At 36.9% G+C, this 21,694-nt stretch overlaps 4 protein-coding genes across 7 annotated transcripts; 2 read left to right on the plus strand and 2 right to left on the minus strand.

The window, feature by feature from the left end:
• Positions 1 to 2,545: 2,545 nt before the first annotated feature.
• Positions 2,546 to 6,882, minus strand: LOC109160181 (putative S-adenosyl-L-methionine-dependent methyltransferase MSMEG_0095/MSMEI_0092). Of its 4 annotated transcripts, none has more exons than XM_019308399.1 (8): positions 6,582 to 6,882; positions 6,137 to 6,288; positions 5,919 to 6,039; positions 5,718 to 5,842; positions 5,131 to 5,259; positions 4,887 to 5,051; positions 4,568 to 4,687; positions 2,546 to 2,678 (listed from the first exon to the last, which is right to left on the minus strand). In XM_019308399.1, exons 1-7 carry the CDS (start codon positions 6,829 to 6,831, stop codon positions 4,616 to 4,618), a joined length of 1,014 nt encoding a protein of 337 aa, XP_019163944.1. In that variant the 5' UTR covers positions 6,832 to 6,882; the 3' UTR covers positions 2,546 to 2,678; positions 4,568 to 4,615. The 4 variants fall into 4 exon arrangements, 3 of the variants coding, with proteins under 3 accessions (XP_019163944.1, XP_019163959.1, XP_019163952.1); XM_019308414.1 differs by lacking the exon at positions 2,546 to 2,678 and adding an exon at positions 2,940 to 2,959; XR_002050708.1 differs by lacking the exon at positions 2,546 to 2,678 and having other exon boundaries at positions 4,426 to 4,687; positions 5,136 to 5,259.
• On the plus strand, positions 3,804 to 4,298 carry LOC109158648 (uncharacterized protein At5g01610-like). Its single transcript, XM_019306540.1, has one exon. It carries the CDS (start codon positions 3,804 to 3,806, stop codon positions 4,296 to 4,298), a length of 495 nt encoding a protein of 164 aa, XP_019162085.1.
• A 1,534-nt stretch (positions 6,883 to 8,416) lies between the features above and the next one.
• LOC109160172 (blue-light photoreceptor PHR2-like) lies at positions 8,417 to 10,745 on the plus strand. Its single transcript, XM_019308387.1, has 4 exons — positions 8,417 to 9,563; positions 10,009 to 10,235; positions 10,327 to 10,413; positions 10,496 to 10,745. Exons 1-4 carry the CDS (start codon positions 8,619 to 8,621, stop codon positions 10,578 to 10,580), a joined length of 1,344 nt encoding a protein of 447 aa, XP_019163932.1. The 5' UTR covers positions 8,417 to 8,618; the 3' UTR covers positions 10,581 to 10,745.
• A 55-nt stretch (positions 10,746 to 10,800) lies between these two features.
• Positions 10,801 to 21,619, minus strand: LOC109158657 (pentatricopeptide repeat-containing protein At3g62890-like). The gene is made up of 9 exons (XM_019306552.1): positions 19,840 to 21,619; positions 13,140 to 13,555; positions 12,796 to 12,971; positions 12,571 to 12,689; positions 12,320 to 12,471; positions 11,957 to 12,087; positions 11,522 to 11,738; positions 11,300 to 11,429; positions 10,801 to 11,168 (listed from the first exon to the last, which is right to left on the minus strand). Exons 1-9 carry the CDS (start codon positions 21,552 to 21,554, stop codon positions 10,871 to 10,873), a joined length of 3,354 nt encoding a protein of 1,117 aa, XP_019162097.1. The 5' UTR covers positions 21,555 to 21,619; the 3' UTR covers positions 10,801 to 10,870.
• Between the last annotated feature and the right edge of the window lie 75 nt (positions 21,620 to 21,694).

The following is a 21,694-nucleotide window of genomic DNA, read 5'->3' on the forward strand; positions in this document are numbered from 1 at the left end:
GCTGCTCAAAATATAACAAACATTGTTGTTAAGTAATTATATTTTCTTGAGTGATGCTATAGGCTACATCTGGAGAGGAATTATGCCTGCATTCTGGAGAAACTTGGGGAGTAATTTTCCACTGCTTATATGCAGGCTAAATCTTTCGAATAATATATTGTATTTGACTGAAATCAGAATATGCTATGATGCAACTGCAAACAATCTGAAACCATGTAATCAAATGACTAGTTAATTAGCCTTTGATTACATGGAATAATGGTCTCAGATTATTTGCAGCAAAAACCATCAAAGCATTTTCTTATCTCAGTCACCTCCGAACCAGGAAGCTTTCCATATCCGTCTGCCATATGTTTAAACACATAGCTTAGAACTAGTCTATAGATCATATGGCTTTGTTATTTACTTTTCTTTAGCCTTATATATATATACTGAAATAAGTCATAAATAATTCATTCATTCTACTCTTCAAACCATAGACGTGGTGAACCTAATTCATTCATTCTACTCTCTCACCATAAACGTGGTGAACCTAAGCAAGTACATGCAACCTCCATTGTAGCTCACTCCAGTTCCAGTATGTTCTTCCGTCTATATACTATGATCTGCTAGGGGATGGCAATTGGCAATTCGTGATAAAGGGGGAAAAAGCAGTCATTCCAAATTCAGAAACCACATACATCAAGTCAGGCCCGGTTCTATCATTTTATAGGCTCAGAGCGTAACAATAAAAATGGGGCGCCGGATGAAATTAATATACATTTTTATAATTAAAATTTAAATTAAATAAAGAAAAGTACTATTGTCAAATAACTTGAAATAAGATTCGAAATTTTTTAACAATTTTACATACCAATGAAATCACTTCGAGATGTTTTCCTAAATCCAAAATAATTAATAACAACATCAGTGCCTTCATAAATAAATAATTATAGTTTATAAAAACGAATAACCAACTTGAAACCAAATAAGTTTATACGCAATCACATTATTATTATTATAATAAATAATAAAGTAATTATTATTAAAAATTTATAAAACAAAATTTATAAACCAGAGCGGAGCATGAAATCTTAATTATTGGGAACAATAAATCAGAACACTTTAAATGTGATAAAAGATGTTCATAATAAAATATGAAACATAATTAATTGGATAAAATTGTTCGAATAGAAAACACATTATACATCACATATCTTCTATATTGATATCATATTTATAAATACTTTTTTCTTTTAGTTAGATCAATTTTAAGTTTTTCTAGATTAATTTGGATACGATGACACACAATAAAACTTCTAAACTACATTAACTAGATAATTAATATTAAAAAAAAAAAAGTAAACTATATATCTTTTAAAATATTTTTCATAACTAAATCACAAAATATATTACATATACATTACTCATTATAAAGTTTACAAAATAACATGTGTTCTAAATATAAGTAGTAAATTACTCTAAAAATAGATTCAAAATTTGATACGAATCACAAATCGATCTATATTATAAATCTCACCATAATTATAGAAAGGTAAAAAATCACAAAGTTACAAATTAAAAAGAGAAATAAATTCCATAAGTTACAATTTTAATACTACATAATAATATATCTAAATTCATCTTCTAAATGGTAGGAACTGAAAAAAAAAAAAATTAATATAAAGGCACACATAATAATATATCTAAATTTATCTTCTAAATAGGATGGAATGAAAAATTAATATAAAAATACACATAAGGGTTTGAACCCATAACCTTTAGCATGCAAACAAAGTATCCTAACAATTAAGTTAATTGATATTTTAATTATATAGATGTACCTTGGGCAAAGGCTCAACCTATCCTTGCCAAGATTGGGCCTGCAAGTGTTATGATGGTATGCTATGTCTGATTGTTTGCAAAGGTGATATGAGCGTAGGTGATATAAATAATATTACTTCCATGGACATGATTGTTGATGTGTTCGTATTGAAAAGCCTTACGTTCAATTAAGGTGCCCAACAAACCACCTATTGAAGTTAATCTATGTAATTTGGATTGTCTAACAATATGACCAGGAAGGTTATCATGCTTTTGAGTTTTGAAGATGTAAAGTGAGATAGTGACGATAGTTATGAAACTGTAACGGTTTGCATCCAAATCGATGATACATGGAATTTGAGGCAAATTGATGTTGTTCCATACGGTCCTAAACGTTTTCTAGCTCCCCTTACAATTACTCATAACTTTTAATTAAAAGGAAAATACTATTGACAATATCTAATGGTGATTTGAAATGGTTTGACATGGATAAAGAGATTTTCAGTAAGATTAAGATTCCATTTGAGTTGAAGACTAATTCTATTACAGTTATGAATGAGTCTATTGCTACGATTATCCGTCCCTATTTTTTTGACTATACGCCTAATAATTATGTTATGACCAAGCTAGTAATAATTTTAGTACTTTGTAACTAAGTATTACACAAATCATGTCTGAAAGGCTTTATCTATGAAGAAGGTTAAGCATGTAATATAAGAACGTGATAAAGACATCACATCTAACATGATTCAGGCATATATGTGATCACAATTTGTTACACATCATAATCATTATTTAAATTAAATAAATTATAAATTATTTATTCTGGTCAATATAAAATGTTCCAAGGCCCCAACTTCATCACCACTGCCCACCTGAAAACAATGAAATATTTTTAATGTTATCTATCCTATTTTGCCTTCAAAGAAACTATATATATATATATATATATATATATATATATATATATATATATATATATATATATATATATATATATATATATATATATATATATATATATATATATATATATATATATATATATATATATATATATATATATGGAGAGTCAAATGCATCTACAACTATGAAGCCTAAGCTTCCTAACCCCATCGAAATGCTCAGCTGTTGTTGTTGTTATTCAAAAATCATACTATGGTCTACTTTTATCATAAGGTCATAGGCATGTGTTGTGAAAACTCATAAAATTTTGTTTGAATCATAAATTTTAGTTATCTGCCAATGCCCTTGATTCTAAAATAAGTGGAAGCCTATCCAGGATATATGGAGGAAGCCGGAAGGGGCAGAGAAGCAGGAGTATTTGGGGTTATGTTGCATTGCTTATTATTTACAAAAACAAATAATTTAAGTATGTAAACAATTTTTTAGAAAAAATAAATATTCTTTACATGATTAATATTACACTTTCCTTCAAAAATTATTTACCATATTTAATTTTGTATATTTTATAATTAAGTGATTTTCTATTAACTTATAGTAGAGTCAAGTCAATCAAAATAAAATTTTAACTATCACTAGGGTGTGCATTGATCAGTTATTATTAGTAACAATCAAAAACCAAATGAACGGTGGTTATTTTTTAATCTTCATAATCCACAAATATTATAAATATAATTAACCGAACGGAGTAAATATTATATGTTAATTTTTATAATAATTTTTTTTACTCAATTTGGCCGGCCAAACGGATCTCACGATGCCTACTGAAGATTCCCTTGTTGCATATTTGCATATGCAAATTTTTTGAGTATATTTTATTAAGGCGGAAACCACAATCAGCATGTGGAATTCCAATCTGTATGGTAGTAAAAGACCACTGTCATAACCGTTATATGACAAAAATACCCCGATACCAACTACTATTCTCTCACATTCTGACGGAAGACTTTCTCAACGCTATCCAACTCCAATCATTCATCCTCGTCAACTCTGTCTCTCCCGAAGGCCAAAGCATCGCACCAATTCACGCCGGAAAGATGTATCCCTCGCCGGCCCGATTGCTGCGCATGCTTGCCGCCTTCTTAGCCTTTTGCTTGGGAGTCGCTCCGGCAATCGGAGACAGCTTGACGGCGTACGAGATCTTGCAGGAATACGACTTTCCGGTCGGAATTCTTCCGATCGGCGTCGAGAGCTACGAGTTGAACCAAAACACCGGAAAGTTCGCGGCGTACTTTGGCGGGTCGTGCAGTTTCACCATAGAGGGGTACAACCTCAAGTACAGTAAGAAAATCACGGGGACAATCTCCCAGGACAAGCTGAGAAACTTGAGTGGTGTGCAGGTGAAAATACTGTTCTTCTGGTTGAATATAGTTGAGGTCACACATAAAGGCGATAATCTTGAGTTCTCTGTTGGGATAACCTCTGCCGGCTTTGGAATTGACAATTTCTACGAGAGTCCTCAGTGTGGTTGTGGATTTAGCTGTGTCAACAGGAACAATTCTAATCTACAAACTCTTGTATCTTCTTCTTGATTACTTTTCCTGATGAAGAATTATGCTCTTATACATTTCATGAACATGTTTTCTTATTTTATTAGTTCAATTGAATAATGTTCTGCTTAAAGTGTGGGTCTACCAGTTTAAATACACTACTTTTTGGTTGAGGTAAAATATATGTTTGGATATGGGAAATGATATGCAATTAAATATTTGACTTCAATTTGAACACAATCCTAAAACTGGATAGCAGCTGAGAATGTAAATATAGCACTGCTAATATGAAAGCTCAGATAGATATGAACCTGGACGGATGTGCATTGCAGATGCGCAACCAAACAGAATGATAAACTCTAGAGCTCATCAAAGCCTTCTTCGTCTCCTTCTTCCTCTATCCTCTGAAATTCTCTCCGCCATAGTTCCATCTATCAAGGTTCAAACATGGCCAGACAATATTATCTTGCATATAAGTGAGATGTAGAAACACATTTGCTTCTTTAATGTTAAAACCAATGGGAAACTTGTTAAAAGAGTCCTGTGGAAGAATTGTGTGGATTGAATGTTGCACCAATACCAATTTGTTATCAATGCATTTTTGTACAATTATGTGGGGAGAAATAGTACCTGATCATCAGAAAATCTCAGATGCTCTGCAACAAAAAGTATGTTGGTGAACTCTTCTGTTACCAGTTCACTGTCATGGTTTCTTGCGATGTCATTGTACCCAATTATTTCCACACGGAAACCACAGCTCAAGAAAAGGCTTTCCAACCATCTCTTTGTAGTTGACTGGATAAAAACCAAAAATCAGAGAGCACTACTAATTGTACTAAATATTAAATGCACATCAGCAATCTTGTTCAGTAACCTTACACCTGGCATCAGTTTCAGCCAACCAAACAGGAAGTTCTCCCAAGAAAAAGCATCCCTTCATGGCCAGATTACTGACAAGGCACAAAATATCTTTAAAGCTCGCCAAGTTCATGACCGGCAGTCCCTGTAAAGCGAGGTCATTTCATCTTCTTCCATGGTTTTATACAGTAGATTTCTAGAGGTAAGACGTGAAGTGTACTCTAAAGATTAGACATATCAGAAGATCCAACAAATGACACACTGCATTTAATTTGATATAGTTGTGGTGACAAACTGACAATATCAACAAAGCCCATAATAAAGTACCATTCACTGAATGCAGTAGTCAGCAGAGGCAAATTGAATTTCTAATTGAGCAGCAGAACTATTGAATGACTTTAACAGAATCAAATTTTTATCTTAGTTTAAATCTCCTTTTATCTTGGTGTGAGGGGAAGATCCAGGAGTTTTTGTTCTATACTCGTTATAGGCAAACTAGGAATAGGACTTTGAAGAAAATATTTTTTAGCTTCACACAAACAAGGTCACAAGCAATCAACACAAAATTCAAGGAACCTTGAAGTGTATCGTAGAAGCATTCACCTGAAAAGCCCAAATACTTGGCCTGGCACCATTAAATCCTTTACTGCCCATCATCTGTTGTAGATTAGAGGAATTCAATGGGACATGATGAAATACACATGCTCTTGGTATCTTAGCCCCAACTTCTAAAATTTTAAAGAAAAAGTAAGCAATCAAGAAAAAATAAGAACGAGAAGAGCAAGGTAGAAAAGAAGCATGGACCTTGAAGCTTCTCAGTTCCTCTTCTAAATACTTCCTCTGGCGATATGTCATATATTATAGTTGATGCTGGCCAATTGAGTCTAAACGGCCGAGTATCCATGCCATCTGTTAACAAAACAACCTGCAGCATCTAAGTAAAGTACTGTCTATATATGACTCCACAGTTATCATAGCACTCTAGCAGATTGATTAAGCCAATCACGCTCATACGGTCATACCTGCTTCGGCCCATCAACTTTTTCTAATGTGCTCAACAACTTATCATCAATATACTTAGTTGCAAGGCAGTAGGGATGCAGATGCTCTTCCCTATACACTTCAATCTCAGATAGAAAAAGGCAGCCAGCATATGGGTCAATGAACAAAGGATCTGCAAATGCAACAATTCACTTAGACATGAAACAACATCAACAAAAAACTCAATACCATAAGAACATATCAGTTTATCAGCAAAGTAAGCAAAATGAGCTTGGAGGCTAACACACATGGATTGATGGACTGGTAAATAGCCGTGAAGTTACAAACTACTCAATCAATAAAGTATGCATCGCCCTTGAAAACAGAAACTGTTCGATAGAAATCCTAAATGAACAATAGCATCAACACCTTAATGGAATGCTATAATTTAGGGATAGGAGTTTTGGAGCGGGAAGGCGGACTTGCCTGAACGTTGAGACTCCTGGAAACGGATAGCAGCGCGTTCGACTGCGGCTCGGAAAACTGGATCACTCTGCTCAGCGTATGGATTAGCTCTTGCTGTGAAAATGAAAGTTTTCCTTTTCCTTGATGCGCAGGATAACGACGGCAATGGAGGCAAAGTAGCAGTACAGGCTCCGAAACGGAAATCCACCAAGCTTTTCATATTCGTCCGCCATAGACGTGCTGAACCTAAGCAAGTACAAGCAACCTCCATTACAGCTCACTCCTGTTCTAAGAGATGGTAAATTGGCAATTCGTGATAAGGGGGAAAAGCGTAATTCTGAAATTATTTGATCTTGGACTTGTAGTAATTGTATATTTGCACTTGGACTCCTTGGATTTTAGCTAATATTAAAATGATGCCTGTGATTTCAATAATTGTACTTTGACCAATAACTATAATTTTTTTTTCATTTTTATCCCCAATTTTCAAATACTATATATTTTCATTTTCATTCGAAGACTATACATATTGAAATTGAATTAATATGATGTTTTAACTTACAAAATATAAAAGTATCCTATATTTGTCAAGTAACTCATCGATCGGTGTTATGTATCATGACGTGTTTAATCACTCTCAAGTGAGTTATGACGTGTATACCTTGATTGGTAAGGACCAATATTGGGAGTACTAAAAGTCTCCATATTTTCTATGATAGCATTTGATTTTTTTGATATGTTCAAAACATATTTCACCTCATGATCCATTGCACATTAACATTTTTCGGTTTGACAGGTCGACACATATTAATAGGCAAAATGTTACGCTTACAGATGGAGTATAACTTATAACTCAATCTAAACATACCCAATTTAGCATAAGCTTGGACAATAAACATAGTTTGACATATTTAAAGTCATAGGAACATTGACTCATAAAACTGAATCAGCACATCTGGCTAAACAGAATTACAACAACAAGAGCAAGAATTGGTTGTTGTAGACTGTTACCTAGTTAATAAAATTCATAATGGTAATTCCAGCCAATTTAATCACACTATTGACTTAGTAATCATAATGTTATACGATTGACTTATAGTATGAGCGGTTTATTAGTTTTATTGTTTGAGTTATGATCAGCTATGGGTAACTTGGACTGGTTTACATCCTTGTGATCATTTGTCGACTACATGCACAAGGTAAAATTTGTTTAGTGCACACCCTTGTGTAGTAGTGTACAAGTTATTTTGTAGATGTCAATGTTTTGATGAATTTTAATGAGAATGAGGAATTTTGCATTTTGTGAGTAAGAAAAAATAATTGTTTAATAAGTTAAATACAAACGTATCACTTACACTACCACTGGAAGAATGGGATATTGATGGATATTGCGTGTGCAAGGGGAATTCATGACAGCTATATATGAGCATTGATTTTTCTTGCTAAAAAGGTCGAAGCTATAGCTATACAAGAAGCTCTAAGTTGAATGAAGAATCATGGGATGGATAACCGATAAATTGAAACATATTATTTACAAATAGTCTAAGAATTACAATCTAATGTAGGAGATTATTCTTTTGCTTTAAAGAGATGATGAATCAATTTGATCTCATTTTTATTACATTTGTGAGGCATACTTTATAAGCTAAGGAGTCCATTTCGATGACAGAAAACAAGAAATATTTTGAATACTTTGTACTCCGTAATTAAATTTACAATGATATAAATAGTATGTTTTTTTGGGAGTACTAGAATAGTATGTTTCTTTAAAAAATAATAATAATAAATTGAATATTTGTAATGGGGTTGTTGGGACGAAATTAGGTGGGCAACATTGTCAATGGACAATGGGAGATAGTTTTCCTCGCGTTTACCAACCAACTTTCTCATTATAACTTAAAAACCACCGAACTCCGCCACCAAACACTGCAATAAACCAGAAAGGCCTCCGGCAGCAGCTCCAAATCGTCGTCGGAGAAGATTTTGTGTCCTCAGTTTTATCGCTGTTTTCCTTTTCGAATCTGTAAAAGCTGCATTTTCTCTCACTGATTCTTGAAAATGGAGGCTAAAAACTTTCCACAAGAGAATCAGGAAGCTCAAGCGGCGGAAGAGCAAACCGCCGTCTCTACGCTTCGCCTACCCATGGCTTCAATCTCCCTCTCCTTGTCCACAATTCTCCCCGCCCACAAAATCTCCACCCTCTTTGGTTCTCACCCAAGCAGGGTCAAGATCCCCGCGCAGATCTCTTCTCTCTCTCACCTCTCCCTCTCCGCCTCCCTCACTCCTCCCAAATCATTGCTCAAGTCCACGGTTTCCGCGAACCCGCTTCAGAGCCCCGTCCCCTTGAACCCTCTCCGCCCTTCTGACCCCTCCAATGCCGCCGCCCTCCGCCGCGCTTCCATTGTTTGGTTCCGGAACGATCTCCGCGTCCACGACAACGAGTGCCTCAACGCAGCCAATAACGAGTCCATTTCCGTTTTGCCCGTTTACTGTTTCGACCCGAGCGACTACGGGAAGTCCTACAACGGCTTTGACAAGACCGGCCCGTACCGGGCAACATTCTTGATCGAGTCCGTTTCTGACCTCAAGAAGAACCTGCAGGCCAGAGGCTCTGATCTCGTGGTCCGAATGGGGAAGCCCGAGACGGTGCTGGTGGAGCTGGCTAAGCAGATTGGAGCGGAAGCGGTTTACTGCCATCGCGATATCTCGCACGATGAACTCAAGGCGGAAGATAAGCTCGAGAAGGCGATGAAGGACGAGGGCATTGAGATGAAGTTTTTCTGGGGAAGCACGTTGTACCATATTGATGATTTGCCTTTTAAATTGGAAGACATGCCTACGAATTATAGTACTTTTAAGGAAAAAGTTCATGGCTTGAAGATCAGAAACACCATTGAAGCACTGAATCAGCTCAGAGGATTGCCTGCTAGAGGAAATGTGGAGCCTGGGGAGACTCCCTCTCTAGCTGATTTGGGTCTCAATCCTAGTTCAACAGTGGGGCAGGTATGCTTATTTTCTTGATTGATTCTGTCTTATAATGCTTCTTTTGTGTTATATGTGAGATTATCAGTCACCAATACTGTCAAATTTGACTGTCAAATAAATTAAAGCATGTGCTCCATCTCAACTAAAAGCTTAAGCTGAAACATGACCTTTGGTCTTCTGGCTCTGATACAAAATTGACAAAATCCATCTCAACTAAAAGCCTAAGCTGAAACATGACCTTTGGTCTTCTGGCTCTGATACAAAATTGACAAAATTGAAGCATGTGCTCCATCTCAACTAAAAGCTTAAGCTGATAGTTGGATCGTACATTATTATGCTCAAGAAAATCCTCTATTATATGTGAGATGATAAATGAATGAATGTAATTTGGTTATACCCAAGAATGGCCAAACATCATTAGATAGAATGGTTTCACATTTCAACAATATGGTTGTGCATGCAGAGTGGAAAACCATCTGTTAATGCTTCCCTTGTGGGAGGAGAGGCTGAAGCATTACAGAGAATTAGAACATTTGCAAGCGAATGCCAAGTGCAACCCAACCGGGGAAACAAAGATGGGAGTGATAGCATATACGGTGCAAACTTTTCCTGCAAAATCTCTCCCTGGCTTGGCATGGGCTGCATTTCCCCTCGCGCCATGTTTGAGGAGCTCAAAAAATCCGCGTCAAGGTAATCCCCATCCCACCACATTCCCTTCCCAAACCAAACACACCGCCCCATTTTCACATAACGGGTATTTTACTGTGTGGTTTATTTACAGCACAATTTCTGCTTCCTCTAAAGACCCCAGTGGTGACACTGGGATGAACTGGCTAATGTATGAGCTGTTGTGGAGGGATTTCTTCAGGTAACAACACATCATCATTCTCTCAACTGCTGTGTAGCCTCTGGGTTTATTTGTCTGGTAACACATTTATTTTTTTGGTCAGATTCATTACCAAGAAATACAGTGATGTAAAACAGAACAACACTGCAGCCCCTGTGACTTCATGCACAGTAGGAGTTGCTGTCTAATAATGAAGCATTACAGGTGGCAAGATAGAAGCACTATAAAGGGATGATTTTCTTTTGCAGAGATGAATGTTAGAATAGAGGCTGTGTAGAGTGTTTTCTACTAGTATCCTGCTTGTACTGTTATTATATATATTATATTATATGTGTGAATCTACCAATTTGATACAGTCATGCTATCATTCATGCTACAATCACCCAAATTAAAACCTTACAAACGTAATAGTGTGAGTAAGAATCGTTCCCTCGAGAAGTAACTAAATTAACCAACAAAAATGTGAAGATAGAGAGTTTTATATTATGCCAGAAACTCTGAGTGAAGATAATGTAACAAATGTAAGCCACAGCAGCATAAAGAACACAGAGGTTACCCAGGCCCAAATTCTGGGGCCACCAAGTTCAGCACCCAAAGTTACTCTCCTAAACACCAAAACGCCAATACACCCAACCGAAGTAGCAAAGAAAACGAGTAAAGAGAAGCTTAGTCCCTTGGCGTTCTGTATTCTCAGGGGCTCGTTGAATGCAAAGTAGTTGTAGAGAGTGTCAATCAGCCACGGAACGCCAATGCCTACATAGATATTCACCGAATTGCTGCAAATCCAAAGATTTAAAGCATACATATAAGTTGAGTTTCTTGTCAAGTAACCTATCATTGGGTAATATATTGTGGATTTTTTTTTCAATCAAACCGAATTTAGTTTGTGAGAAAAATCAAAAGTAACCTGCATGTGATGTTAGCGATAGCTGAATCAGCAGTCAACTGCCGCTCTGCAGCAATCTTGCTTGCAACTAGATCAGGCCAAGAAGTTCCGGCCGCCAATGCTGTGAATGCAATGACATAAGGGTTTATTCCTGCAGGGAACATAGGTCGTCCATTGGTACATCTGGCAGAGTAGCGTTTATAATGAACACAAGTTTGCACACTCGAAATAAAAAAAGAAAACCTGTAACACAGCTTATTAGGTCGGTGAGTTGTGTAACAACATAAGCTATCCCACTAATGAAGATCAAAGAGCCGATGAAGGCAAGCCACCCATGGACAATCTGATAGGGAGGCACAAACGCAAATAGAAGCCGCCATGGTACTAGAAGTAACTGCCAGGAAATACGTCCAAGCCGAACAAATGTGTTATCCAGTTTTCTGGATTCTGCATGTTCCAACTGTTCCGTATTGAAGGAAATATGCACCAAATGAAACATACGAAACAAAGAAATTAACAAAAATAAATTGTGAAAATGGACTAGAACTTAAAAATTTCTAAACAAAAATGCAAATCATCAAGAACTGAGAAAAAATATATGGTCTTCTGGTTGAGTAAAGTTTCAACCAAATAGCCAATGTAAAAAGAAGAAGAAGAAGAGGGAGGAAAGAACAGTACCACTAAAGCATCGAAAAATTGCTGTTTCCAAATTGAGAGGATATCAGATTCCTCAACAATTTTCTCATCACAGTCGTGCCCAGCAGAGGATTCAGCAACATCTGTATCAGGCAAGTTTTGATAAACACGACCTGTAGAAATAACTTCAACAGAAAACTTACTATACAGAAAAGGTAATAACTCATCTATCTGCTATCCAAATCCAAGATTCTACCAATGTGTATTCAACCTCCAACTCGATACTAAACTAGAAGTGACTAGATGCGTCACTATATATTCATTATTATTGTCTTCTATATTCCCTATGCACTCACTTCAAAATACTTGTCGCTCATTATCACATTTAACTTCAATTGGTGTTACCTGTCCCATCGCCAGAATGGATGGAGAAAATATCAACAATTTCCCTCCTGTCTTCCACCCCAACATTGAGTGTTCCTGAGCAATCACCAGGAACCTCTCCATAAGAAGCAGTCTCTACAGGCACCCACTCCTCCGGCCTCTCAGATCTTTCCCTGATACACGTGAATTGAAATTGGGTATGGTGAAAAAAATATTTGGCAACAAAATCGGAACAGTTAAATAAAAAGACGGGTTATATAACCAAAGCATACAAAGGAAGGGACAAATATGGCCAACGCTTGTCTTGAGCATAGGCATGTATCAGCAATAACCCAAATTGGAGCACTGTCAACAAAGACTCCCACAAGGTGACAACGTTTGGAGTCCATACCTACAAAGTCAATTCCAAGGAACATTTAAAAATAGATTATAAAATGCAACACATATTCTTTTCAAGCAAAAGCTTGTATTTTTTTTTTTTTTTTTTTTTTTTTTACCTCTAAAATGATGTAGAGCCAAATGTAAGCCCAGAAAGACCAAAAAAGCTCCACAAGCCAGACCCCAAGATCTGATATCTTTTTCAACTCACCAGCTTTAGGTACCACAACACAAACTGCATGTATAGGAAACAGATCAAAAGCTGCAGAGCCAACAAGCGTTCCTGGACCCAAACCTGTAATAGATATGAAAACAAAAATACAGATATCAATGATGCAAAAGCAATAAACCTAAAACAAATTAAATTGGGCATGAAATAGAAGTGGAAAAGTATATTTTGTTTGTACTTTATTTAAATACATTCTAACTTTTTTGTAATTGAAGAGAGAAAATTAGGGAACACCTCCAGCATATAAGCTTCCAATATTTCGTATTGCATCAATAGTAGCTAATGATATTTGTGGAAAACTCGTCCCAAATGCCAGCAGAGTGATATCAGCAATTGTGTAATTCCACACCTTTTCCTTCTTGACAGTTTTGGTTTTTGTACAAGGATCTATTTCGACCACTGTTCGCGTATGCTTGACAACATTTTCCATGGAGCGGAAAAACCGAGAGGTAATAGCTGACAAGCCAATGAAACAATAGAAAATACCCATAAAATACAGGAATGCCCGGATACCATCCCCAAGTGCAGTTTCACCCTTAAAGAGCAAATAGGCTTCACAAATTTCATGCTGCAATATATTCGAAACATTCTTTACATTCTCAGCCCCGTGGTCGTTTAACATTCTCGAGCCCATCTGAACTTTGTTTGAACTTCACAGATTAAGCCAGATGAAGCAATGGTTCCTACAAAGAAAGCAGTAATCCTGTCATATCCATCTTATCATTTAGTGTCATAATCTTTGAATCCAACAGTAGTACAATAGCAAAAGCTACCCAAACTTTGAAAATACAAGATCTAAATGACTAATTGACTACTCATTCCATAAGCGATGTCCATGCTCTTAAACTCAGTCCATAAAAAGATTAAACATTTATACTTGCTTTGCTTATTGATGATACTTTACTTGACTTATTCTGCGAGATTAAACCTCAGTTTCAGAAAGGGCAGTAATAGAACACTTTTACACTACTAAATTAATGGATTAAATATTAAGAAGAAATTGCCATCAAAGTTCATAGGTTCTGATTTTGGATTTTCTACATTTCAAGTTCTTTCACTTTTTCACAATGAATTATGTAAAATTGCAAACTTTCCAAGCTGATAAAGTGATAAAATCTGCAATATAGATCAGACGCCAAGACCAGATACGAAAAGAAAAAGAAAAAAAGAAACAGAAGAAAATTACCTCCAGTAGTCTAGTTAATGCTCATTCATAAGTCCAAGAATATAAGAGAGCGAGGAACCGAAGAGCTAGAAATGGAAAATAAAAAGCAATTCCAGCAGACTTTTTAATGGAAGAGATTCAAGAGAGTAGTATAGAACAAATGTACCGAATCGGACATCGCATATGATGTCAGAGCATCCATGTTAGTTGGGGAGATTTGGAAGATAATGTAAAAGTAATTAGGAAAAAGAACGTGGGTGGGTGGTGAGAGAAAAAAAAATAACAAAACAAAAATTAATAAAATTCTGACGCGTCAGTGACGCTGCACGCGCCCGTGTAGCTATTAGTTGTGCACAAACGTGCACAGCCAGTGTTGTTTTTGCGCACAGCTAGTGTTGTTTTTTTTTTTTTTTTTTTTTTTTTCTTGACATTATCTTTGTATTTGCAGAATAAATATTTTCACAAATAACCCCATCCCACATTTGTTATTAACCCCACCCAAGATAATTTATCTGACAATAACTTCATAATATCCACTGATGTGGATTCCAGCCTTCTGGCAGACCTTTTGATCGTACGGCGATAACTTAAAAAGGAAAATCCTACCGGTACTTTCACTTTTTACTCACAACTTCTATTCCATCTTATAAATTATTGAATTCTTGATGTGCACACTTTTTATAAGACTCACATAATAAAATTATCAAATTTAAAAGTACATATAGTAGAACTCATAACTTAATTTTTAATACAAATACTGGGTTGGTTACAGAGAGCGAATTTAGTGAAAATTTTGTAATTTTATGGAAGAGGAATAGTGGGATTTAATTCCTATTTTGCAAGAGTATAATTATACGAGTTTGGATTTCAGTGAAATTGGAAGGGAATAATAAGTATTATTATTATTAAATAATAAATAAATTTATGTTAAAATTATAATGCAATGCAGTTGTTATTTGGTTATTTTGAATAGACACACTATAACATATTGAATAACTCTCAATTTATTTAACCATGTAATGTTAACCTTCATAACCTCACATCCAACAAATTTCATAAAAATAAAAGTATACAACTATAATTATAGTATTGGAGTTTAGATTTCAATAGAATTATAATGGGATAAGTAGTATTATTCTTCTCGCAAAAGGTTGAATCCTTAATCCCAAGGGTCCTCCACACCACACAGAATATTTTGGAGGATGTAAATCATGGTGATTCAATGGTTCAGTAGACAGAGTCAAATACTACTGTACACAAGGAATCTGCCAACTTTAAACATAATTACATAATCTTCATATTACCGTCATCGAAGTTCGAACCTTGATATCTTCTTTCAAATACTATTCACTGAATCATTGAGCTAAGCTCGTGCGAGAATAAGTAATATTATTATTCTAAGAGAAAAGGGTCAAATAGACCCTTAAACTTTACCTCAAAGGTCAACTAGGCCCATAAACTTTAAAAATTGTTAATTAAACCCTCAAACATGTCAAATTGAGTCAATTAAACCCACAAATCGGTAAATGACCTGTTATTATAGGTCATTTCAATTCCGGCGACAAATTCCGGCCATCGACGATAAATTTCGGCCACCGGTGACAAATTCCGGCCACTTGGGCGTCTGAGAAGACGACCGGACGGCCGGAATTTGTCGCCGGAATTGAAATAACCTATAATAATAGGTCATTTACCGGTTTTTGGATTTTATTGACCCAATTTGACATGTTTGAGGGTTTAATTGACCTTTTTTAAAGTTTAAAAGTTTAATTAACTTTTAGAGTAATGTTTAGGGGTTTATTTGACCATTTTCTCTTATTCTAAAAGAATTTGTTTGCGTTCAAATTAGTTGAGAATTGAATTGGAGTATAATTCTAATTTTTTAAACTAAATTGCCCGTAAAAGAAGATGGGTGACGCGTGCAAACAATTATTGTTTGTGGATTGAAATCCAAAGTGGATTTTAATTTACGATTCTAATTTTTTAAACTAAATTGCCCGTAAAAGAAGATGGGTGACGCGTGCAAACAATTATTGTTTGTGGATTGAAATCCAAAGTGGATTTTAATTTACGGATACTTCATTACTCCTTATGTTTCCTAAAGTCCAATATTGGCAATATGTAACCAATTTTATTTATGTGAACAGCAATAATACAGCAACGTGATACACGATGGATGTGCCACAATACTGAACGTGTGGAAGATATTTCTTGCAATCGTTATAAAGAATAGACCAATGCACTTATTTGACTTCAAATATAATAATTGTTTTTTCAATTATCTCACCTAACTACGTAAGTGTAAATTAATGTCAAATTTCTCCTCAAATTTTAAAGTATTTTCCAAAGTAAAATACTTTTTGTCATGATACCTAGAGGGATTCTGGGCCTCTGGGGAGTTTGAATTTGTGGTAGTTCTGAATTTCTAATTGCATGAGTGAGAGCAATGAATCAATAATAATGTTAAAGTTTGAGTTTTGAGGCTAGATTGCATATAGAGATGTTAAAATCGCTTCACGAGTTGACATGTTTGGCTCTTTTTTTAAATGGATTGAGTTGAAAGTTTCTCTAACATGACCCATTTTGTCTAACCTGTCTAATCCGTGGGGGTGGCGGTTTATTCGAGTTGGCATGTGTAACCCGTGGGCCAACCCGTATAACCCACCACCCCACACCCGGATTTATTTAAGGGTTCGTTTGAAATTCAAAAAAAGACTTTCATAAATCATTTTATGAATTTTCTTGTGTTTGTGTATCAAGAAAAATAAAGTCAACAGAAAAATGTTCAATTTGACATAATTACAGAAAATATCTTTCTAATTTTTTAGACGGGTTATTCGAGTTGGCATGTGTAACCCGTGGGCCAACCCGTATAACTCACCACCCCACTTAATTACAGAGAGAGCGAGACGGAAGAGGGAGGACCATGGTGATGATTTGATGAATACAAGTAATCATTACAAATTCCTTACCCGTTCAGAAGAAGATCATCGTGGAGACCCATGCGAGCATTGGGAAGGCTATTCTGGAGGTTCCGACGGGAGTGGCTCTTCGCATCGGAAGCTTCACGATTCGTTGGTTGCCGTTGCGATTACCTCTGCCATTCTACGGCGGCGACGGTGGGAAGAAGAGAAAGGTGTCGCCTGATTGTTACTCGACGAGAGCCGTAGACACCAAACGACGTCGTACCAGCTGAACAAAACAACGAGAGAAATGAGGAGAGCCCGTGCCACAATTTCTAGGGTCGGGTATGGCTCGGGCGGTCAACCGGCGATGAAAGGAGTAGGGCTCGTACACGCCTGATAGGATATTTGGAGCTCCCCAACTCTATTGGCCAAATTGTAGACGCTCGCACTGTCGTTCTTCGCGGCAGTCTCCGTCGCTATGGCCTTGAACAGTTAGACGAGGCCGCAACAGATTGACCATTAACCGCCGCTGCCGCCAAATAGGTGAGAAAAGGAAGAAGAGAGCAAGCTAATGAAATTACCATTACACTAATGCCTAACTAACTGAATGTTCACGGAAGGACCAATGCTGGAACAAATTTATAAAAGTCAAGTGTCTTTTTTGTCCAAATTAAAAAACGATGACTAATTTTAGAAAATTGCAATAGTCGGATGACCATTGCTGGAAGAGTAAATACATAAAATAGTCCCTCGATTATAGCTAAATTCACAAATTGGTCCTCGACTTTCAATTTCAACAAATTAAGTCCTTAACTTTGTAATTTTAACACAATTTGGTCCTCTATCTATTGGACCGTTTGTTGACTGCGATTTTTGAGGATATATATGTAATTTCATGGTCCATCGTCAGATTTTTAAGGTTCCGGTTGCATTTCCAGACCTCACTGTTACATTTGAATCCACTGCCGAAAGCAATTTCCCAAATCCGTTCGCCTTTCTTCATCCTCCATTTGGATTCAATGTAGTTGAGTTTGTATCAGAACGAAGAAGACGACATGTTTTCGAACCAATGCAACGTCATCCTGGAAGCCTCCACGTGCTTCGACGAGAGCTGAAGGTTCTTCTAGAGATCGTCGATCACGGTCAACAAACGATCAAATAGATGGAGGACCAAATTGTGTCAAAATTACAAAGTTAAGGACTTAATTGGCTGAAATTGAAAGTTGAGAACCAATTTGTGAATTTAGCTATAGTCGATGGACGATTTTGGGTATTTACTCTGGCTGGAATTAACTCTTTTAATTATTTAACTAATAATTGTGGTGCTTTCAAAAAAAAAAAAAAAAAAAAAAAAAAAACCTAATAATTGTGAAAAGTGTAGAAGTTGTTTGGTTAGCTGACTATTCAGGTTTTATTGAGCCTACAAAATGTGAGCTACTTACATTTGTAATAAATGTGTCTGTGTATGTTGTATGTTGTTTATACCAAAACTATATTCATATTTAATTTGCTAGTAATTTTAAGATTTCCTAACACTTTTTTTTTTTTTCAAGAAAATGACAGATGATAACATTCATAGTCTGATGTTTCATAAAGTTTTACTTTGTTAGAAAATGTTTCTCAAATTAACTTATATATTAGTAACCGAGTTTCATGAGCTTTAACTCCTTTAAGCATATGATTACATATTATTCTCATGCTATAGACTATGTACTTGTATTAACTTTCAATATAAATATCTTTAACCTTCATGTTTAGGTTCACTTGCTTTCAAGATGCTAATAATTTTAATTTTTTTTTTTTTTGAAAACCACCAATAAATTGAGTTGAGTTTACCAAGCTCGAAAAACAGTTGAGTTTACACCATTTTCGCGGTAAGAACATGTGCAACTCGTTCACAGACCGACAAATAAAATTAATATGAGAAGAACCCAAAACACTAAACAAAGAATAACAATCATCATAAATATAACCAATATAATAACCAAATGATGCTTGGCTTGACAAGTTCGTACAGAGAACCCAAAGCACCGATGGAATACCACTGAAGAACCCAAATAGCATGTTGCCATTAATTCCGCATGAGCTAACCAATCCTCCACCGGCAACACATGCAAAGCATGCCATACTCTCTTAGCATAAATACACTGCCCAAACACAACAAATGCATCAAACTCTCAGGCTCCACCACAAACACGTACAAGTTGCTATATCTTCTTCGATCTTCTTTTATTTTATTTTTGAAACAGTGCTGCGGTTTGATGCATGCTCAGACCTTACTATAAATGATTCATTGGTAATTATTATTATTGGTATTATTCCTAGCAAGTGCAACCGTAGCGTTGTTTCAAAATGGTCTACTATTAGACTATTTGAAATCATCCCGTGCATGTTTCACTCATGTTCCCAGAATACTTCATTGGAATTGCCTTCACTAGTTTGATTTCTCAAAATTGGCCAAATTATGAACAAATTATGAACGTAATTCTGATTAAGTGTTCTGGAAACACGAGGGGAACAGACGGCATAATTTCAAAAAGTGTAATGGGCGAAATAGACTATTTTGAAACAGTGCTACGGTCGCACCTTGCTAGGATATAACAATTATTCTTGCTCTTCAATCGCCGTTGATTTCATTCTCCGTATCGGTACAATATGTTTTTTCTCAGTCAATTTCTCTTTCTATATCTCCGAATGTATTTATCAAAACACAGTGCATTCAATTTCTCTTTCATATGGCCTGGGAGTCCAACCCGGGCGCCATCTGACCACAATGTGCTTGGCAAAAAAGATTAGCTTAAATTTAGTGAAACTTTACCAGTCGTCATTGGGCTAAATTCCAGGACCGATGCACATTTCTGTTTACCAGAATTCATTACAACTGCAATTGCCACCCACAAAATGGTGAAACCTGTTGCAGTCTCTAACAGTAATCTCTCTGGCATACACCCTAGAGATCATCTTTATGGCAGCATGGCAATCACTGCATATCCTGATGTTCTTAACTATGCGTATTGGAACACCCGGGCTAGTCTTCATGATGGCAAATGCAATTGCCAGTTTCTCACTATGGCGCGAAAGAACCAACTCCTTTCCCTCCTCGTCTAGATCAAGATCAAGCAACACCTCTTTTGTATTGCTAACATAGCCCTCCGTTCTTATCCTGCTCACAATTTCGTCGAGCATCATGTATATTTGTTTTGTGTCTTGGCGAGGTGACGTGTCTCCTACGTAAAACTCGTGCACAATGCCATCCACTTCTACCAAACTGCACCCGGGAACTTTCTTTATCCCCTTTGCCTCCATAAGGCCTCTCACACGCCTCGCGTCCTTCCACCTGCCCATCTTTGCATATACATTTGACAGAAGAACATGAGCTCCACTATTTGTGGGTTCCAATTCTAGTATCTTGTTGAGTGCGGCCTCACATGTTTCGATATCTCCACACGTCCTAGCTCCACTAAGAAGAGCTCCCCAAACAAGAACATCTGACTGGATAGGCATTGATTTCACAAGCTCCCATGCTTCATCAATCAGACCGGTCCTTGCATAAAGATCAACCATACAACCATAGTGCTGAACTGAAGGTGCAATGCCGAATTCTTTCTGCATCATCTCAAAGATTAGCTTCCCTTGGCTCACAAGCCCAGCATGCACACAAGTGCAAAGAACACTGATGAATGTAACTCCATTAGGGCTTATGCCAGAGCCAATCATCTTTGAAAATAAACTAAGGCATTCCTCCTTGTGGCCATGCATAGCCAAGCCAGAGATCATGGCAGTCCAAGTTTTCACATCTTTAGTTGGACCCAGATTTTCAAACGCCAATCTTGCCCTCTCAATGCTCCCACATTTTGCATACATGTCAATCAAAGAAGTCCCCAACACATCACCAATCCTCATCCCACATTTTTCAATGTAAAGATGAGCCCACTTTCCATGCTCCAGGGCACCCAGCTTTCCACAAGCAGAGAGCAAAACGGACATGGTGAACTCATTAGGTCTAACCTCATCCAGCGTTTGCATCTTACGGAACAACATCAATGCATTTTTATACTGACCCGTTTTGACATACCCTTCCATCATGCAACTCCAAGATACAGCATTTCTCTTTGGCATCCTATCGAACACCTTGCGCGCGGAGACAACCATGCCGGCTTTCACATTTGCATTGAGCATCGAATTCCAAGATGGCAAGTCCGGTTGGGGAATTTCGTCGAACGCCTGTTGGGCAAAACCTAAGTGGCCGCAACAGGAGTACATATTGACAAGGGATGTCTGTACAAACAGGTTGTCCGATAATCCGAGGTGGATAATGAGTGAGTGAATGGAGCGCCCTGTGTGGAAGTATCCGGGTGAGGTAAAGGATTGGAGGAGGAAAGGGAAGGTGTGGGAATCGGGTTGGACGCCATGGGAGCGCATGCGGAGGAAGATGGAGAGCGGCGTGACGGAGGGATTTGTTGGTTGGGCATGGGCACGAATGAGAGTGTTCCAGACGAAAGATTCAAGCGTTGGATAGCAGAGATTGAGAGTGGGATGCGTTACCGATATCGCCCTGCCACCGCTTAATACTTGCATTTCCGGTGGCGCCGCCGCGGGAAGTGGTGCCGGCAATCAACTAACTCTCCCGCCGCGTCGCTCCCGGCCCATTTTGTCCAAATATACGAACAAAACGAAACAGAGAGCCCACCTTATAGCCCAATAGGATTAGATTAAAT

Source organism: Ipomoea nil, unplaced genomic scaffold (genome assembly GCF_001879475.1).
Source record: "Ipomoea nil cultivar Tokyo-kokei standard unplaced genomic scaffold, Asagao_1.1 scaffold0302, whole genome shotgun sequence".
NCBI classification, from domain to species: Eukaryota; Viridiplantae; Streptophyta; class Magnoliopsida; order Solanales; family Convolvulaceae; genus Ipomoea; species Ipomoea nil.